The sequence below is a fragment of the Crotalus tigris genome, unplaced genomic scaffold (genome assembly GCF_016545835.1).
Source record: "Crotalus tigris isolate CLP2741 ecotype Arizona unplaced genomic scaffold, ASM1654583v1 scf7180000017605.3043972, whole genome shotgun sequence".
Lineage (NCBI taxonomy): Eukaryota > Metazoa > Chordata > Lepidosauria > Squamata > Viperidae > Crotalus > Crotalus tigris.
In genome coordinates, this window is record NW_024096508.1 from 2,311,872 (window position 1) to 2,326,873 (window position 15,002).

Sequence of the window (15,002 nt, forward strand, 5' to 3'; positions counted from 1 at the left end):
TTTACTATCTTAGTGTCCTAGCATTTTATAAGCTTTGAACTTAGTTAAAATTGAATCACAAAGAATTCGAGGTGTGTTTGAATGTCCTTTCGGGTTAAGCTGTTTTGATTACCACAACAGATAGATTTCTGAGTTTCCTAGTTGGACATCTTTGATTTACCACATCAATTCGCTGTTGCTCCCTGGTGCAGCCTAATTACCTGCATCAACAAAAAATGCCCTATATCTTTGGGACTAAAAGTGGGTCATTCTTCTGAGATTAGACAAAGGATATAAGATAGCTTCCCAAATGAACCAAATGAACTGTATGTTCATCCAAACTCTATCCTTCTCGTCCATCTTGCATTTTGATGCAATGATGGTGGTCATGTCTACTTCCAGCTCATCATGAATCCTCCATTTTTATACATGTGTTGTTTGGTTTATTTATTATTTGTAGAGTGACCAATTTTAGCTTGCAGGGTTTTTGTTAGCATTCTTGGATTGTGTTAAAAGCAATCCTAATCATACAGAAAGCCTCCTCTCCCCCTTTATAAAGCTTTTTAAATGTAGTCTACACCCAGATTGCTACTATTGTATATATGGATCAAATGTAGTTCTGCTACCCTAAAGATCTGCTGAGCAGCCATTTGCTTCAGGGGATTCTTACATGGCTTCCAATACCTGGCATTGTGATTTTTGAATTTGCTGACATCAAACTGATTTCTTCAGGCTGTTATAGCATTACAGAAATATCAACATCCAATAAGGAATACAACTGCTCCCTTCAGCAGTCATTGGTTGCTTTTATTGCTCAAAATTGTGGAAGCCAGCTTTGATGTGCTTATTAACTGGATTGATCCAGCTTTTTTCCCCCTTGATTTTTATTTTTCACAGGAAGAACTTGCAAGCCTGACTCATACTGTGATGCAGCATAGATGTACCTACTATAGTCATCTGTGTTTGATATGTATTCCCCACCCCCGCCTCCACGCACCTTCATTTTGTGATCCTTTGATCACCCCATTGGCATTTAAAGTAAAGTAATTTTCACTGTTAGGATGCTCTATTTTCATTTTCTTCCCCTTTGGCCTAAAAAGTGTCAAAGTGCAGTAAGCTTTCCAAAGTTAAGCAAACCTATTTATACGTAAGCCTTTTCAAAACCCCTGAAAAGTCAAATAACATTATAGGATAAACATTTTCTCTGTCATTCTAAGTGTAGAAGGATTCAGAAGCCCTCATAAAGTCATATGACCTCATCAAATGCAGACTGGCACTACCAGCAGGAAAAGTGTTTGTGGAATACCTTTGGCACTAGACTTTGTGTTATTGTATGTTGTGTGGAAAACACCTCTCTCCTTCGGAGAGGAAATTAAGCAGGAAGACTCGTATGTGCTATCTCTGTGAAACAGATGGGATAAAATATGCAGCTTTTCATGATAGAAGCTTAGCACCTTGCTTATACAGATCAGACCAATTTTGTTTTGTTTTTAGTAAGTGCTATCTTGTTCTTTGTACTCTTCTCTCTCTGTAATGTTTTTCTTCTATCTCTGTGTATTCAGTTTTAGACAATTGTGTTCAGTTGCTTAACATTTTGCGAAGTTTTTTTTTATTCTTTGAAAATCACTTATCTACTTCCATTTGAATATTTTTAGGAAGCAAATACTGGAAAATGTGTGCAAGCCTTAGTGATTGTGATAGTAAGCACCACAGTGAAACAATGCAAGAAAGAACTGAGGTCACCATGGATACACAGTTGAAAATACTCAGAATAAGTCCTCAAAAACAGTTTGTCACCTTCCATCCTCAATGGGATGTCTGTCTGAATTTATGCCACTGTTACGTGGGCAAATAAAACTGAACTGGGTTTCATTGAAATAGTCCAATGCCATTCGCTGCTATTACTGCTTGGATGAATTTGCTGAGCTGTAGGACATGGTCAACCTCTTTTGAGGAATCTATTGAAGATAGATGCAATGTCTGTCTATGGGGATTCTCAGTCATCCAGGTTGTTCATGGTTGTCCTTTTTTTTTTTTTTTTTTTTTATTGAAAATTTTTAAATTTTTACAAAAACAAATCTTCCCATACCCCCCCAACCCTACCTCACCCCCCTCCTCCCCAACCTCCCAAACCCTCCCCTAGACTTCCCAGAGCTGAGTACAGGCTTAATTGAGAAAAAAACTTAAAACACTTTTAAAACCTAAACAAATTTAAATACAATCATCATTCTATATAAACTCCCTCCAAAAACGCAAATTTAAACATTACTTTCTTTGAATATCTATAGCTATAATGTAAAATCTAATTTCTCCCTCTTTCTTTATCCTAATACAAAAAAATAAACATATAAACCTTTGTTGTACCATTAAAACTAAATACTCTTAGAAAACTTAAAGTAAATACATATTTCCTTCAATCTTCATAATCTTCTCACCTATCCAAAAAAAAAAAAAAAACTTAAAAATCCTAAACAAATCTAGACACATTTAGTTAAACAAATTATTTTCTCTTAAAAATATTAATAATAATATTTAAAAGCTTGAAACACTTTTAAATCCTAAACAAATCTAAATACAATCATCATTCTATATAAACTTTCTCCAAAAACACAGATTTAAGCATTACTTTCTTTCCTAAACAAATCTAGACATTTAATTAAACAAATTATTTTCTCTTAGAAATATTAATAATAATATTTAAAAACCAAATTTAAGCATTACTTGAAACTTAAACAAATTATACTCCCTTCGAAACACAAATTTATTAGAATCCCCTCACTGAAATAAACAAATTATAATCCCTTCAAAACACAGGTTTAAACAATATTATCATTAAAGGTTTAAAACTTAAAACTGAAATATATTATTATCCCAAAACACATATTTAGACATTACATAAGACATTTTCCAAAAACGATATAAGTTTTACTTCTCCCACAATCTCAATAGTAAACTTCTTGTCTAAAGTTCTCATTCAATGTCCATAATTTTCTGTCCAATAACCAGTTGCACCCACTATAAACACAAACTTCTTATCTAAAATTTTCATTCAATATCCATAATCTTCTGTCTAATAGCCAGTTGCATCTACTATAAGCACAATCCATATCGGTCTCTCTTGCCCGCAAGCATCGAAAAAAATGCGTGGAATTCTGCCCTTGAAGATCGCTCCAAAGAGTTTGTAAGTCCTGGTTGACCCACCAGCTCAGGAATCAGTACCTGTGAAACTTCCTCAACCTCCTTCTTCTGTTGGTCTTTCTCTTTACATTTATATGTTACTTTTTCTTTACATTTATATGTTGCACAAGTCTCAGGGACCGATACCTGTAAAACTTCCTCAGTGAATTCCTCCTTGTGTTGATCTTCACAGTTGTAAGTTGTACAAGTTATCCTCTGCCCGTTCCTCTCTTGTTGGTGCCCCTCAAGCTGAAATTTCCCAATTTCGATTTCAGGCAGCAATTCCACCCTTGAAGATTGCTCCAAAGACTTTGTAGGTCTAACTTCTCCCAGAGCCACCCTTGAAGATTGCTCCAAAGACTTTGTAGGTCCAACATCTCCCAGAGATTCAGAGACCGCTGAATATGAAACTTCCTTAACCTTCTTCTGTTGCTGCTTTTCTTTGGAGTTATGTGCTACACAAGTTGTCTTCTGCTCCTCAATCTGGACTTGTTGAGACCTAATAGATGGCGATGGACATACCCCCAGGACCGAAGTATAAAAATCTTTTGCTTGAGAAACAGTATTAAGTCTATGACATGTCCCCAGGTAGTTCACCACCATTCCAGTCGGAATATCCCATCTGAATAGAATTTTTCTCTTTTTAAGTTCATTTACTAGAAAAGCAAACTCCTTTCTTCTTCTTAAAATTTTAGATGGGATCTCCTTAAAAATTATGACATCTTGTGAAGCAATTTGAAATCTCTTCTTATAATAGGCTTGCACAATTTGATTGCGTAAGGATCTTTTACCAAAGTAAATTACCACATCTCTTGGCAGATTCTTCTGTGCTGCCACCACAGAGTTAACCCTAAATAATTTTTCAATTTCACTAAGTATTCCCTCTTTTTCTTTATTCAAAATCAATGCAAAGTCCTTTGCAACCATTTCTTTCAAATCTTCTTGCAAAGACTCTTCCAGGCCTCTGATTCTTAAGGCATATTCCATTTGTCCATATTGAAGCATAAGAATCTCATTTTCCATTTCTTTTTCCATACTTTCAATTTTCCCCTCCATTATGTCCACTTTTTCAGCTACCTCTTCCACATGGGAGTTCACCTTTTCAAGAACAGAAGCAACTCCTTCTAAAGCCAAAACAAAATCTTGTCTCAAGATCTTATTATTTTCCTCTAAAATCTTTTTCATTTCTGCCCTAATTTGAATTATAACATCTCCCATCATGTTTTGCAAATCCTTCATAGTTATTAGCTGACCCCCAGAAGAGGGTGAAACTGTTGATTTAGAAGCTGTAGAAATCCCTGGACGCTTTGGAGCCATCTTAAAGAAAAACCTTTAGCCCTTCTTAAAAAATTATAAAAATTCCTTCAAAAATCATAACTCCCTCCAAAGAAGGTCATTATAATAAAAAGAAAAAAGGGAAAAGAAAAAAAAAAGGAAGAGAAAAAGAATTAAAAAAAGCTTTACTCCTTCTTAAAAATTGCAAAAAATTAAACAGAAAAAAGTCCTTCAAAAATGAGTCATTACTATAAAAAGAAGGGAGAAGAAAAAAAAAAATAATAATAAATAGAAAAAGTCCGTTCCAAAAAAAAAAATACTTAGAGATACCAAAAACAACCATTCCAATCATAAGAAAATAAAAAGGGAAAGGGAAAGGAAAGAAAAAGAAACACCAAAAAGCCTGCCGGTCAGCATTCTAACTTCAAAAAAAAAAAAAAAAACACCGAGAGATTTGCCGATCGCCATTTTACTTTCCCTTTCAACAAAGAAAAAAAAAATAAAAAGAGAGAATAAAAATAGAAGCAAGTCTTAAAACTTAAAATCCAAATAAATCAAAGAAAGCAAAAACTAAATCCTCTACTCAGCTCTGTCCGTTTATAAAAAAAAACTCACCAGTTCTCTTTAAGCACGGAGGTGTTTGCAGCGGCTCGTTTTGTCCCTGAGGACAAAAACAGCTGGGAAGCGGAGACAAGTCTGAACTCCGTGGGAGCACTCCTTTCACCCCCCCAAAAAAACTTGGGGGGTGCAAAAGAGGCTCTACCACTATTCAGACACTCTCTACCCCCCCCCTTTGCCCGGGAGGGGGATTTTGAACCGCTGAACAGCTGGTGTCTGCTGTTCATAGCGGTTCTTACACTTACCCAGGAGAGACGGCTACAAAGTAGCCGCCATCGCGCGCGCAAAATCCACCGGAAGTCCATGGTTGTCCTTTTTGAAAAGGCAACTGGACTTACTTTTGTTTTTTCTTGAAAATGTTTCTCTTCTCATCCAAGAAGTTTCTTCAGTGCGGAGAACTGAAAACTGAAAAAAAATTCTTGGATGAGAAGCGAAACATCTTCAAGGAAAAACAAAGAAAGTCCAGTTGCCTTTTGAAAAAGCACTTTGGGCTTTTTATGTCTCTGCACAACATGCTTCTTGTGGTACATATTGGGTGTTGCTCCATTGTCAGTTTCTGGTATACTAGTGAAGCCCAGGGACTCTGCTGGTCAGGAAGCTGCTGCTATTGGGTTAACTCAGTGGACTACTTTTTTAGATGCTGAATTGAATTGAATTCTTTGTGTAATGCAAAGCGACAGAATAATAATGACATTGCTGTCCTCTATCGGGAGCTTGTTCTTTGAATACCTGCTGGATTCTTAGCCTCTTTTTTCCCTCCAAAATCCACTTTTTGTGTGAAGACTTTGATTCAGTCCAGCAACCTATTTGCACTTCACCAGCACTCAGATTGTGTTGCCAGAATTCATTGGTAAAAATAGTTGAATTTTAACAAGCAATTTCCATCCATTTTTCAGGATTTTGGATAGTTTTACACATGGGAATAGGAGTGGTTTGCCAGCAGGAGGCCTTCCCATCTTTATCCTTAATAGCTCACATCCCTTCCATGTTGCCTTTGCTTTTCCTTTCAGGGGCAATAGATCATGTCTGTTTTTCAACATATGTTAAGTTACACCCCTCTGTCATGTCCAGCCAGATATAATTACAGTTTAACACATCAGAAGGACAGCACATTTGGGAAGATTGGTTCAGGATTTCCAATAAAGCTTTGCCCTCCAGGCTCACAGCAGTATCAGCAGCTTTGTCAGAGTCATAAATCATCTATATTCAGCAATGGAATTAATTATATCACTCGTTTATTTTATTTTTTTAATGCAAACATTTTTGTCTACTAATTGAAGTTCTCAGGGTGGATTTAATCTGAAGAAACTTGAGGTTTTGGCAGAGTTGAATGGCATTTGCATACTTACATATTGTTTCACTGTGATCCTCTGGGACACCCCCTCCCCCTAGCAGTCAGATGAACTATTTGAAATGGAACAGCTTTCTGCTCGATTACTAAGTCTAATGTTTTATCCCACAAAACGGCAGAGAATTTTGATAAATGCATTAAAAAGTCCTGCAAGCCTGAGCATCTGTGGTTGGAAGTAACTTCTGTTTAAATCAGTGGGATTTGCCTTTAGCGAAGTGGGTTTAAGATGAATTTGAGTGGATACATAAGAAAATGGGTACAAAATCTGGCATATTTAGCCAAGAATCACCTGACCATAAATGATTATGGACATGCAGATAAGCAAAAAGTGAAAACTTTGGGACTCTGGTCAATTTGTAAGGATTTCATCTATTTTTTGTTATATCCTGTCAATTATTCAAAGTTGGTTTATAACTGGAAATTATTGTTAGTTAGAGATGATTCACAAACTGAAAAATCATTTCCAGCTTGATGGGGAAAGAATTCTTTGCTGAAATCTGAACAACTCATTTTCAGCTAGCTTAAAATTCTATTTTCAAGAAGTTGGTTATTACAAAAATTCCAGAATATATGGGTTATTCTCCCAAGATACTAAATTGGGTGGGTACCAAGACTAAGTCATGAAAACTGATTGCATAGACAATTTTGAAGATCTTGTGATTGCAGCAGGTATACATATGATTAACATTGGACCAGATCACGGTGACTAATGAATTTTGGTTTGAAAGCCATTCCCACACTTACTTTCTTGTTGTTTTTTTTAGCTGAAAAGTTATGCCACTGAAATTCAGCCACCCTGCCACTGACATTTAGCAGACTGGGTCTACTGTTAAATGCTAATGGTGACATTTGGCCACCAGTTTTTTCCTAGTGGCTAAAGAATAATGTAACTCACTAAGCTGGTATGCCCATCACGCTAAGCCACAGGAAAACAACAACCAATCAACAAATACAAAGTGGCTCCTGAACACACCATTCACCAGTAGCATGAGTTACAGGTAGTCCTCAACTTATAACTATTCATTTAGTGACCATTCAGACAACAGCACTGAAAAAAGTGACTTATGACCGTTCTTCACACTTACAACTTAGGTACAGAAAGTCACATGATCAAAATTTGGTCACTTGGCAACTGGCCTGTATAACGGCTGCAGTGTCTCAGGGTCATGTGATCCCCTTTATATGATTGTCTGACAAGCAAAGTAATGGGGAAGCCAGATTCACTTAACAACCGTCTTGCTAATTTAACAACTGCACCGATTCACTTAACAACTATAGCAATGAAGATCATAAAATGCAGCAAAATTCACTTAACAACTGTCTCCCAGCAATGGAAATTTTGGGCTCAATTGTGGTCGTAGGTCAAGGACCACCCATACTCCTCAGGCCTCCATGCCCAGGAAAATAGCCAGGTCTTCGAGGTTGAACTGTGGAGTCCTTGATGTTCTTTGAGCTTGTTTGTTTGTTTATTTATTTATATATCAGGCTACTTTACCCCTATCTCCCTCAATGAGATATTTGCAGACATCTCATTGTTTGATTAGATAAAATCAGTGCTAGTGCAGGTGTGGATTGGTCTTCGTTTACGGTAGTTTGCCCTGCCAATAATATTGGTGGGAATATGATCTTCTCCTTGGTGGTTCTTGAGTTCAGCTGTTTTCTGATTGTCAGATTGATTGATTATTTGCTTGATAGTTTGTCTCCTTAGTAGATCGTTGGTTAGGATATTGTTTTCTGCTTGATTGTTTGTCTGGTGTTAACATCTTGCTTATCTGGATGTTGGTTACTGAAGTTGTGTACTGGTATTGAAGGCCACTAAGAGAGCCAGGATAGACATTCTGCTATCCTCCCTCCAGAGGTTATCCACTAGTGCAACCAATACCATTTCAGTCCCCTACCCCAGCCACTTGATTAGAAGGAATCTAGATAATCTGCTCCATCTAGGGCCCTCTGAAACTGCAAAGCAACCATCTTCTCAACTACCTTCCCTAAAAGGAGAAAGTTGAACACAGCAAAAATTGTCAACAATGGATGATTTTGCAAAGCCAGCTAACTATAATATATATTCAGTAACGTATGGTCAAACTAGCTATAGTTTAGAACAATGTGTGAATCTACCTAGTACAAAACAAGTTCTTGGTAAATGTTGTTTTGCAGCTTCATGATAGCTTTTACTCTTCTGCCATAGAGATGACACCTGTTTCTTGAGGAGTGTCCTTCTGCTCTGGATTTCTGAGATAAAGGGACAGAACTGACATTTTTCCATAGAATATAAAGTGACATACTGATACCATTTCATGGAGATCCATAATACAATTATATTGATGTCTATGTATTCATAAAGAGCCATATTGCTAAGGTTGATATTGGTCTATTTTTTATTATTTTTTTTACAAACACAGAGTTTGGTTTCCACCCTGTGTTCTGGCCACAAGTTCTGTGTTTGCTTCAGATAAATTTCTAGGCTTCTTTCCAGGTGTACGCATAGAGGCATCAGTACAAGTTAGCTTAAGTCTATGTTTACAATACCCCGCCCAAAATGCAATCAAGGAAAAAGTATTCCAGTCAAGACTAGTAGAATAAGCTATTTCATGCAAGCAACCAGAAATCTCCATTCCCCACAATGATGCTTTGTAGTCTGGTAATGAACTTTCTTTAAGAAGCTACCTTGAAGATCTTTTTGTTTCTCTCCAAAATCCAATATGCTGGGTAAAATTTTAAATAGTTTGAGAATATTGGCAATTTTGATGCTTCCTGTTTTTATTTCTACTGTAATAACCGTAGAAGTAATTTTAAATGACCATTATATTCTGAGATCTATTCTTTGTTTTGTTATTATGCATATTACAGTATAGGTTTTTATACTGTATGGCTGCATTTGTGCATGTGCATATTACTTAACAGATGTTTGAGCCTTGCAAATCCTTTGTCTGAGAATCCAAAAGGAAAATGTGACTACCTAGCACAAGAAGTAGGGGAAAGAAAATTTGATCTGTAGATCAGTGATAGATATGTCTTTGGATGCAGAAGATACCAAGTTTGTTGCCTGCCATCTCTAGGTAGGAATGGAGAAAAATTGCTTTCTGAAAGCTGCATCAGGACAGTTCTGATGCAGATGGATAACAGGTGATTATATTCACACATAGCCTTGATTGTGGTATACACCCCATAGTTGGCTGGATTCACACTCCATGGTTTACACACTGTAACACATACAGAAACCATCTGATTGCTTAGCATTTGTGTGACCTTATGCAAATAAACCTGTGCCCCTCCTGATTGAGGGGGTTTACATTATCCTGAATATTGGCTGAAGTACCGGTCGGTTGTACATGCTTTACTAATTCAAGCCTGATCACCTAATTTCATTTCTTCCCTGTGGTTTTTAGGTGTCAAAGACCCAGTTGGCCATTGCAAGGGGCGAAACAAACTGATGCAAGAGCCCTGGCAGTGGACTGAGATGGATTGGCTGTGACAACCTGCGGCTGGTGGAGGGGGGGAGGGAGTGGGGAGAGTGATGATGAAGAGTTCCTACCGAGCTGGCCTCCACCGGGAACTGCTGAATTCTACGTCCTCCGCCTTCTACCCAGTCAAACGGTATGAATGCCTTGTGCCTTCTGTGGCCAAGTGAAATGCTTCAGAGCCTTCTGGCTTCTGCTTTGGGACTCACTTTCCTATTTGCTGCGCTCATTGGCTAAAATAATTGGCATGGGGATCTCCCCAGGAATGCCTAGGTTTATAGATTGCGTCCCTAGCAAAATGGTGGGGTTTGACTTATATTCAGGTATATAAAATGAAAGAACAGGCTGTTTCTGAATAAGACATAAGAACACATCAAATTATTTGAATTATTTAAATATTGGGTATCCTTTGAATCCAAAAAGGGATTCATCATCAAATCAATTATCATATAAACCAGTGTCTCTCAGCTTAGCAACTTCAAAATGTGCTGGCTGGGATTTCTGGGAGTTGGTCCATACATCTTAAAGTTGTCAAGGTTAAGGAACACCGATATAAACCACAGAGGAATTCTGGGACAAGGTGAGGCTGGCAACTTGAAGCTGTATGGACCAACTCCCAGAATTGCTGACCCACCTGAATCAGCATCACAGTTGTAGATTGTAGATTTTGCCACAAAATCAATTGAGACGTCAGGAAACTTCCTTTCATTCCTTTGGACTTTCAGTATAAGTGCTTTATAAGCAATGCTAGCACCCCATCTTCCTCTTCAGCCTTTGATTTCCACATCCTAAAGGATGGAATGAATACTACTTAACATACATGATTGGAAAGTAGCGTGGTTGCTGATAAGCAGCTTGCTTGCTCTGTATCTCAATTACTCTGCATGGCTACCTGTTTGCAGCCTCTGTGGCTCCCAAAGATGCACCCACTGAGGCAGCATCATTGTTTCCTTTTTTAAAAAATAAGATATTAAATAGACATGCTGAATATTTATTACTCTGAATAAAACCAAAATTCCAACCCTTCAAAAAAACAAATTTGCTTTTTCTTCTCATTATCTGTCTGTCTATTCCTTTTACAAAAGTATATTAGGTGCCTTATTACCTGCTGAAGTCTAAACAGATATATTATATTTGTAATTTGAGAAAATTATGCTACCACTTTTCATGCTGGCAGCTTTCCGTCACACAAAGTTGAAAAAAAGAAAGAATTTGGGGTACGTAAGGGCCTTTCCATGTGGTTTATCCATCCGCGATACAGTGATTTGCACTTGCAGCCCAACCCACAATGTAATGATTCCAAAGTTCATAGAGCAGTTTTAATCCTTAAATTCATATTTACCCTTAAATCAGTAATTTTTTTAAATTGTATCTTTTTTTTCTCACTCCCTTTCCCTTTCCTCTCCAGAATATCTGGAATGCACTTAAAGCCCTATCTCAAGTTACAGAAGAAAGAGAGATCTTTTGAAATAAGCCTGGACTCTCCAAGAAGCCCACCCATGAGCGAGCAGAGATTAGCAAAAGACGAAAAACCTAGGAACCCCAAACCAAAATGTTTACCCAATCCGCCTCTTTGGAAACCATTGGGGAACCTCTCGACCAATACACCCTATAGTAGGAACAGCAACCAAAGCCATGTGGAAGCACCCAGGGTCAAAGAGAAGAGAGCTACCCCGCCTGCCTCCATCCATCAGGGGGAAGAGGAAGAGGGACTGCTGGATATCTGGGCAGTTGTAAAGCCTGGGAACACAAAAGAGAAAATAGCCTTTTTTGCAGCCCAGCTATGTAGTGACGCCCGAGTATTTTCCATGAAGAACAAAAGCACTTGGGACATAGATGGACGAGCAACCAAACGCCGGAAAAAGTCACTAGATATCAAAAAGGCCAAGATCCACTTGGAAAGGATGAGAGAGGCCAATGCAAGGTGCTACCAGCCTGAGCCATTTGCCTGTGGCATTGAGCACTGCTCTGTACATAATGTGAATGATGGTGGTGAAGGGGGGTTCCCTGTTCGACCGTTATCAGTGGTTGAGATGGTTGCTTTCCTGGAGCAAAGAGCAAGTGTTTTGCTGGCCAGTTGCACGAGAAACTGTCCCAGTGCCTCTGCTGTGCCCAGGTTTGCCGGGCAACCTAAAGTTTCTGCTCCTGGGTTCTTTTCTGACTTCAGGGCTTGCGAGGTTCCATCTGAAAAGCCACCCTGTGGCAGTCACAGTCTAGAGCAGCGGGCTGAGCCAGTGCGTGTCTTGGAGATGGTTGCAAAGCTTGAATCGGAGTGCCTGAGGCGCCAAAGTGAACGTGAAGCAGGGAGCTTGTCTAGAAATAGTAGCTTCCGGCGGAATGTAGGGCGAGTGCTCCTGGCAAGTGGAATACTACAAGAGAACGAGTCTGACAAGGTATCATCTCTGGTCCTCCACCAAGAAGAATGTAATGATGAGAAGGTGGGGTGGGAATCAAAGCACAATGGCTCAGTGGAAGATAGTTTATGGGAAAGTCCCTCTTCTGGCCAGTCTTCCTTTGATGATTCTCTTGAAGGCAACCATGATCTTAAGCATGGGCAAGGAACCATATCCGTCAACTGGTATAATTCTCAAAACACCACTGAGTTACATCCCTCTAAGTATTCAGAAGCTGGTCAGACATCTCCACATTTCTTATATAACAAATCTTCATCAACTGAACGTACACCAAAAGAATCAGCAGATGTTCCTAATTTGAATTCAAATGTGAGAGTGAGTGAATCCTTGAATATTAGCATATCTGTCAACAAGATAGATCAGAATTGCAAAAAACCCCTGTCTTCTGATTTGAGCTTTGGTGAAGATTCTCTTCCAGGAAGACTTTTCTTGCTATTATCCAAATGTGAAATCTCCCAAGAGTGCCTGCAGTCAGTGGAGACTCCTACGCAGGAATGTCCAGCAGGGACCCAAGGAAAGGAAGCTTCCTCTGCTGACCAAGTTTGTATGAGAAGCCATGTTTCAGGTGACTGCCCTGATGTTTCCTCAGAGAATGCACTGCAGATCCTTGACTCATCTCATCTAAAGAGACAAAGGTCTCATGACTTTTTGGAAACCAGGTTTAAGATCCAGCAACTTTTGGAGCCCCAGCAATATCTGGTCTTCCTACCCCACCACATTATGGTGAAGATATTTGGCTTATTGCCCACCAAGAGTCTGGTGGCACTCAAATGCACTTGTGGATATTTCAAATTTATCATTGAGTACTACAATGTCAGGCCAGCAGATTCACGCTGGGTTCGTGATCCACGCTACAGAGAAGACCCTTGCAAACAGTGCAAAAAGAAGTATGCCAAGGGCGACGTCTCGTTATGTCGATGGCACCCCAAGCCCTATTGCCAAGCTTTACCTTACGGGCCCGGGTACTGGATGTGTTGTCACAGATCCCAAAAGAATGTCCCCGGATGCAAGTTAGGCCTCCATGACAATCATTGGGTCCCCGCCTGCCATAACCTTAATCGTGCGATTCACAAGAAATCCAGGGAAATAGATGAGGACTGTTAGCACATTCTGCACATCTTTTGGGAGCCTCAATCATGGGTAGGAGAATTCCATGCCTTGTGATGTTTACACTGTATGTAGTTGTTGGGTGGTTTTTCTTTATTTTTCCACAGGGCTACGAAACTGCACATACTTTAAATCACAAAGGCCTTTTTACCTTTTAGAGAAAAGATTGTGTTTAGCCCACCCGTGTACATAAGTGCTCTAGAATAGCTTCATTTTGGGTGTCTGACAGCCGGTTGACCAACATCAAAGTGCTGCAACGCAGTACCTCAGTGTTTGCGGCTACAAGTCCTGTGTTTTAAAAGTGTCTCGTTTTCAAATCTGTATATCATGTATAAAATATACATTTATATATATAAATATATATAAATATATATTAACATTGTTTCTGAAAGGAAACTCTAAATATGTAAAGAATCAGTCTTCAAAAAGGATGGTTTAACTGGACAACCTTAAAACGACTAGAACACATTTGCGGTAGGTTATATTTGAGGGTGGTAGCAGGAAAAAGAAGATTGTTGTCATATAACAAGAGAGCTCTGGTCTATTGCATCCACCTTATCTTGGGTTTTTTTTTTACTTAATAAAATGTGCATTCTAAATCTGTCCTTTATCATTTTTTTTTCCTTCCCAGTGCTTAGAAAAAGTACTATGTACCTAGTACTTAAAAGAAATTATTTGGGAAATAAATGTGTATTTTGTGGCACATTATTTTTTTTCTTTTTTTAGAGGCAGCAGATTCTAATATCAAAGATATGAAAATGAATATTACAGATGTCTGATGAATTTTGCAAATCCTAGAAAATTTTATCAGCCTTCACAAATTAAATCTACACTATCTTTTTTGCAGACAGCCACAAAATTTTCTTGAGATTCCCAGCTTGCATAAACATTGACCTGGATCAAATAACATACTATTAGCTATACCTATGTGTATTTAACTACATATTACATCATTTGTATGGTGCCAGTTTCAAAATAAACCTAGACTCTTTGCCAGATAGAACTGGTTAATAGGACAGTCTGTGATTTAATCAGTAGCAATGCAGACTACTGATGTTTATTATAGTGATGTCTTCTACAGAAATTCATACAAACAGAATTAATCTTACACTAAAATAGCTGTTTACATCACGAAACAACTTTCCTCATGAATCATATTTTGACTAATTTTAACTAACTTAATTAATTTGAAATTTTAAAAGAAATTAAAACCCTGGGCTCAGCGTTCCCGGCAGCTGAGGGCTGGACAGCGGAGATTAAACAGCTGAGCGATGGTCCTGTTTGGCGCGCTGATCGCTGCCACCGCCTATTTAAACCACGTGGTTTTGCTCCTTATTCAGACACCCGCAGGAGAGGCAGGGGCGACACATCTGGGTCAGAGGAGGCTAGTGGATGAAGCCTCGGACCCAAGGATCTTCTAGGGCTCCGTTTTTCGGCACGCGGCCACCATCTTGGACCACGCGGCTGGCAAAACTTCACCAATTTAAACATGCCACTTCAGCTGAAGACCAGCTGATCGGCGGGATCAGCAGCAGGCTAGGATTCAGAACAGGCTCACCAGCTGAGCCCCGGCACCAAGGACTTCCCTGTGTATCTGCCTTGAGCTCGTGGTCGCCATCT

The 15,002-nt window shown here is 38.8% G+C and overlaps 1 protein-coding gene across 6 annotated transcripts in view; it reads left to right on the forward strand.

The window, feature by feature from the left end:
* Nucleotides 1-14,085, forward strand: part of FBXO34 (F-box protein 34) — a 72,494-nt gene extending 58,409 nt beyond the window's left edge. For all 6 annotated transcript variants that reach the window (XM_039321338.1, XM_039321328.1, XM_039321356.1 and 3 more), the window contains 2 exons: nucleotides 9,790-9,997; nucleotides 11,270-14,085. In XM_039321338.1, coding sequence (XP_039177272.1) covers nucleotides 9,918-9,997; nucleotides 11,270-13,379 — 2,190 coding nt within the window. In that variant the 5' untranslated portion in view covers nucleotides 9,790-9,917 and the 3' untranslated portion in view covers nucleotides 13,380-14,085. The remainder of the gene's footprint in view (nucleotides 1-9,789; nucleotides 9,998-11,269) is intronic.
* Nucleotides 14,086-15,002: the final 917 nt, after the last annotated feature.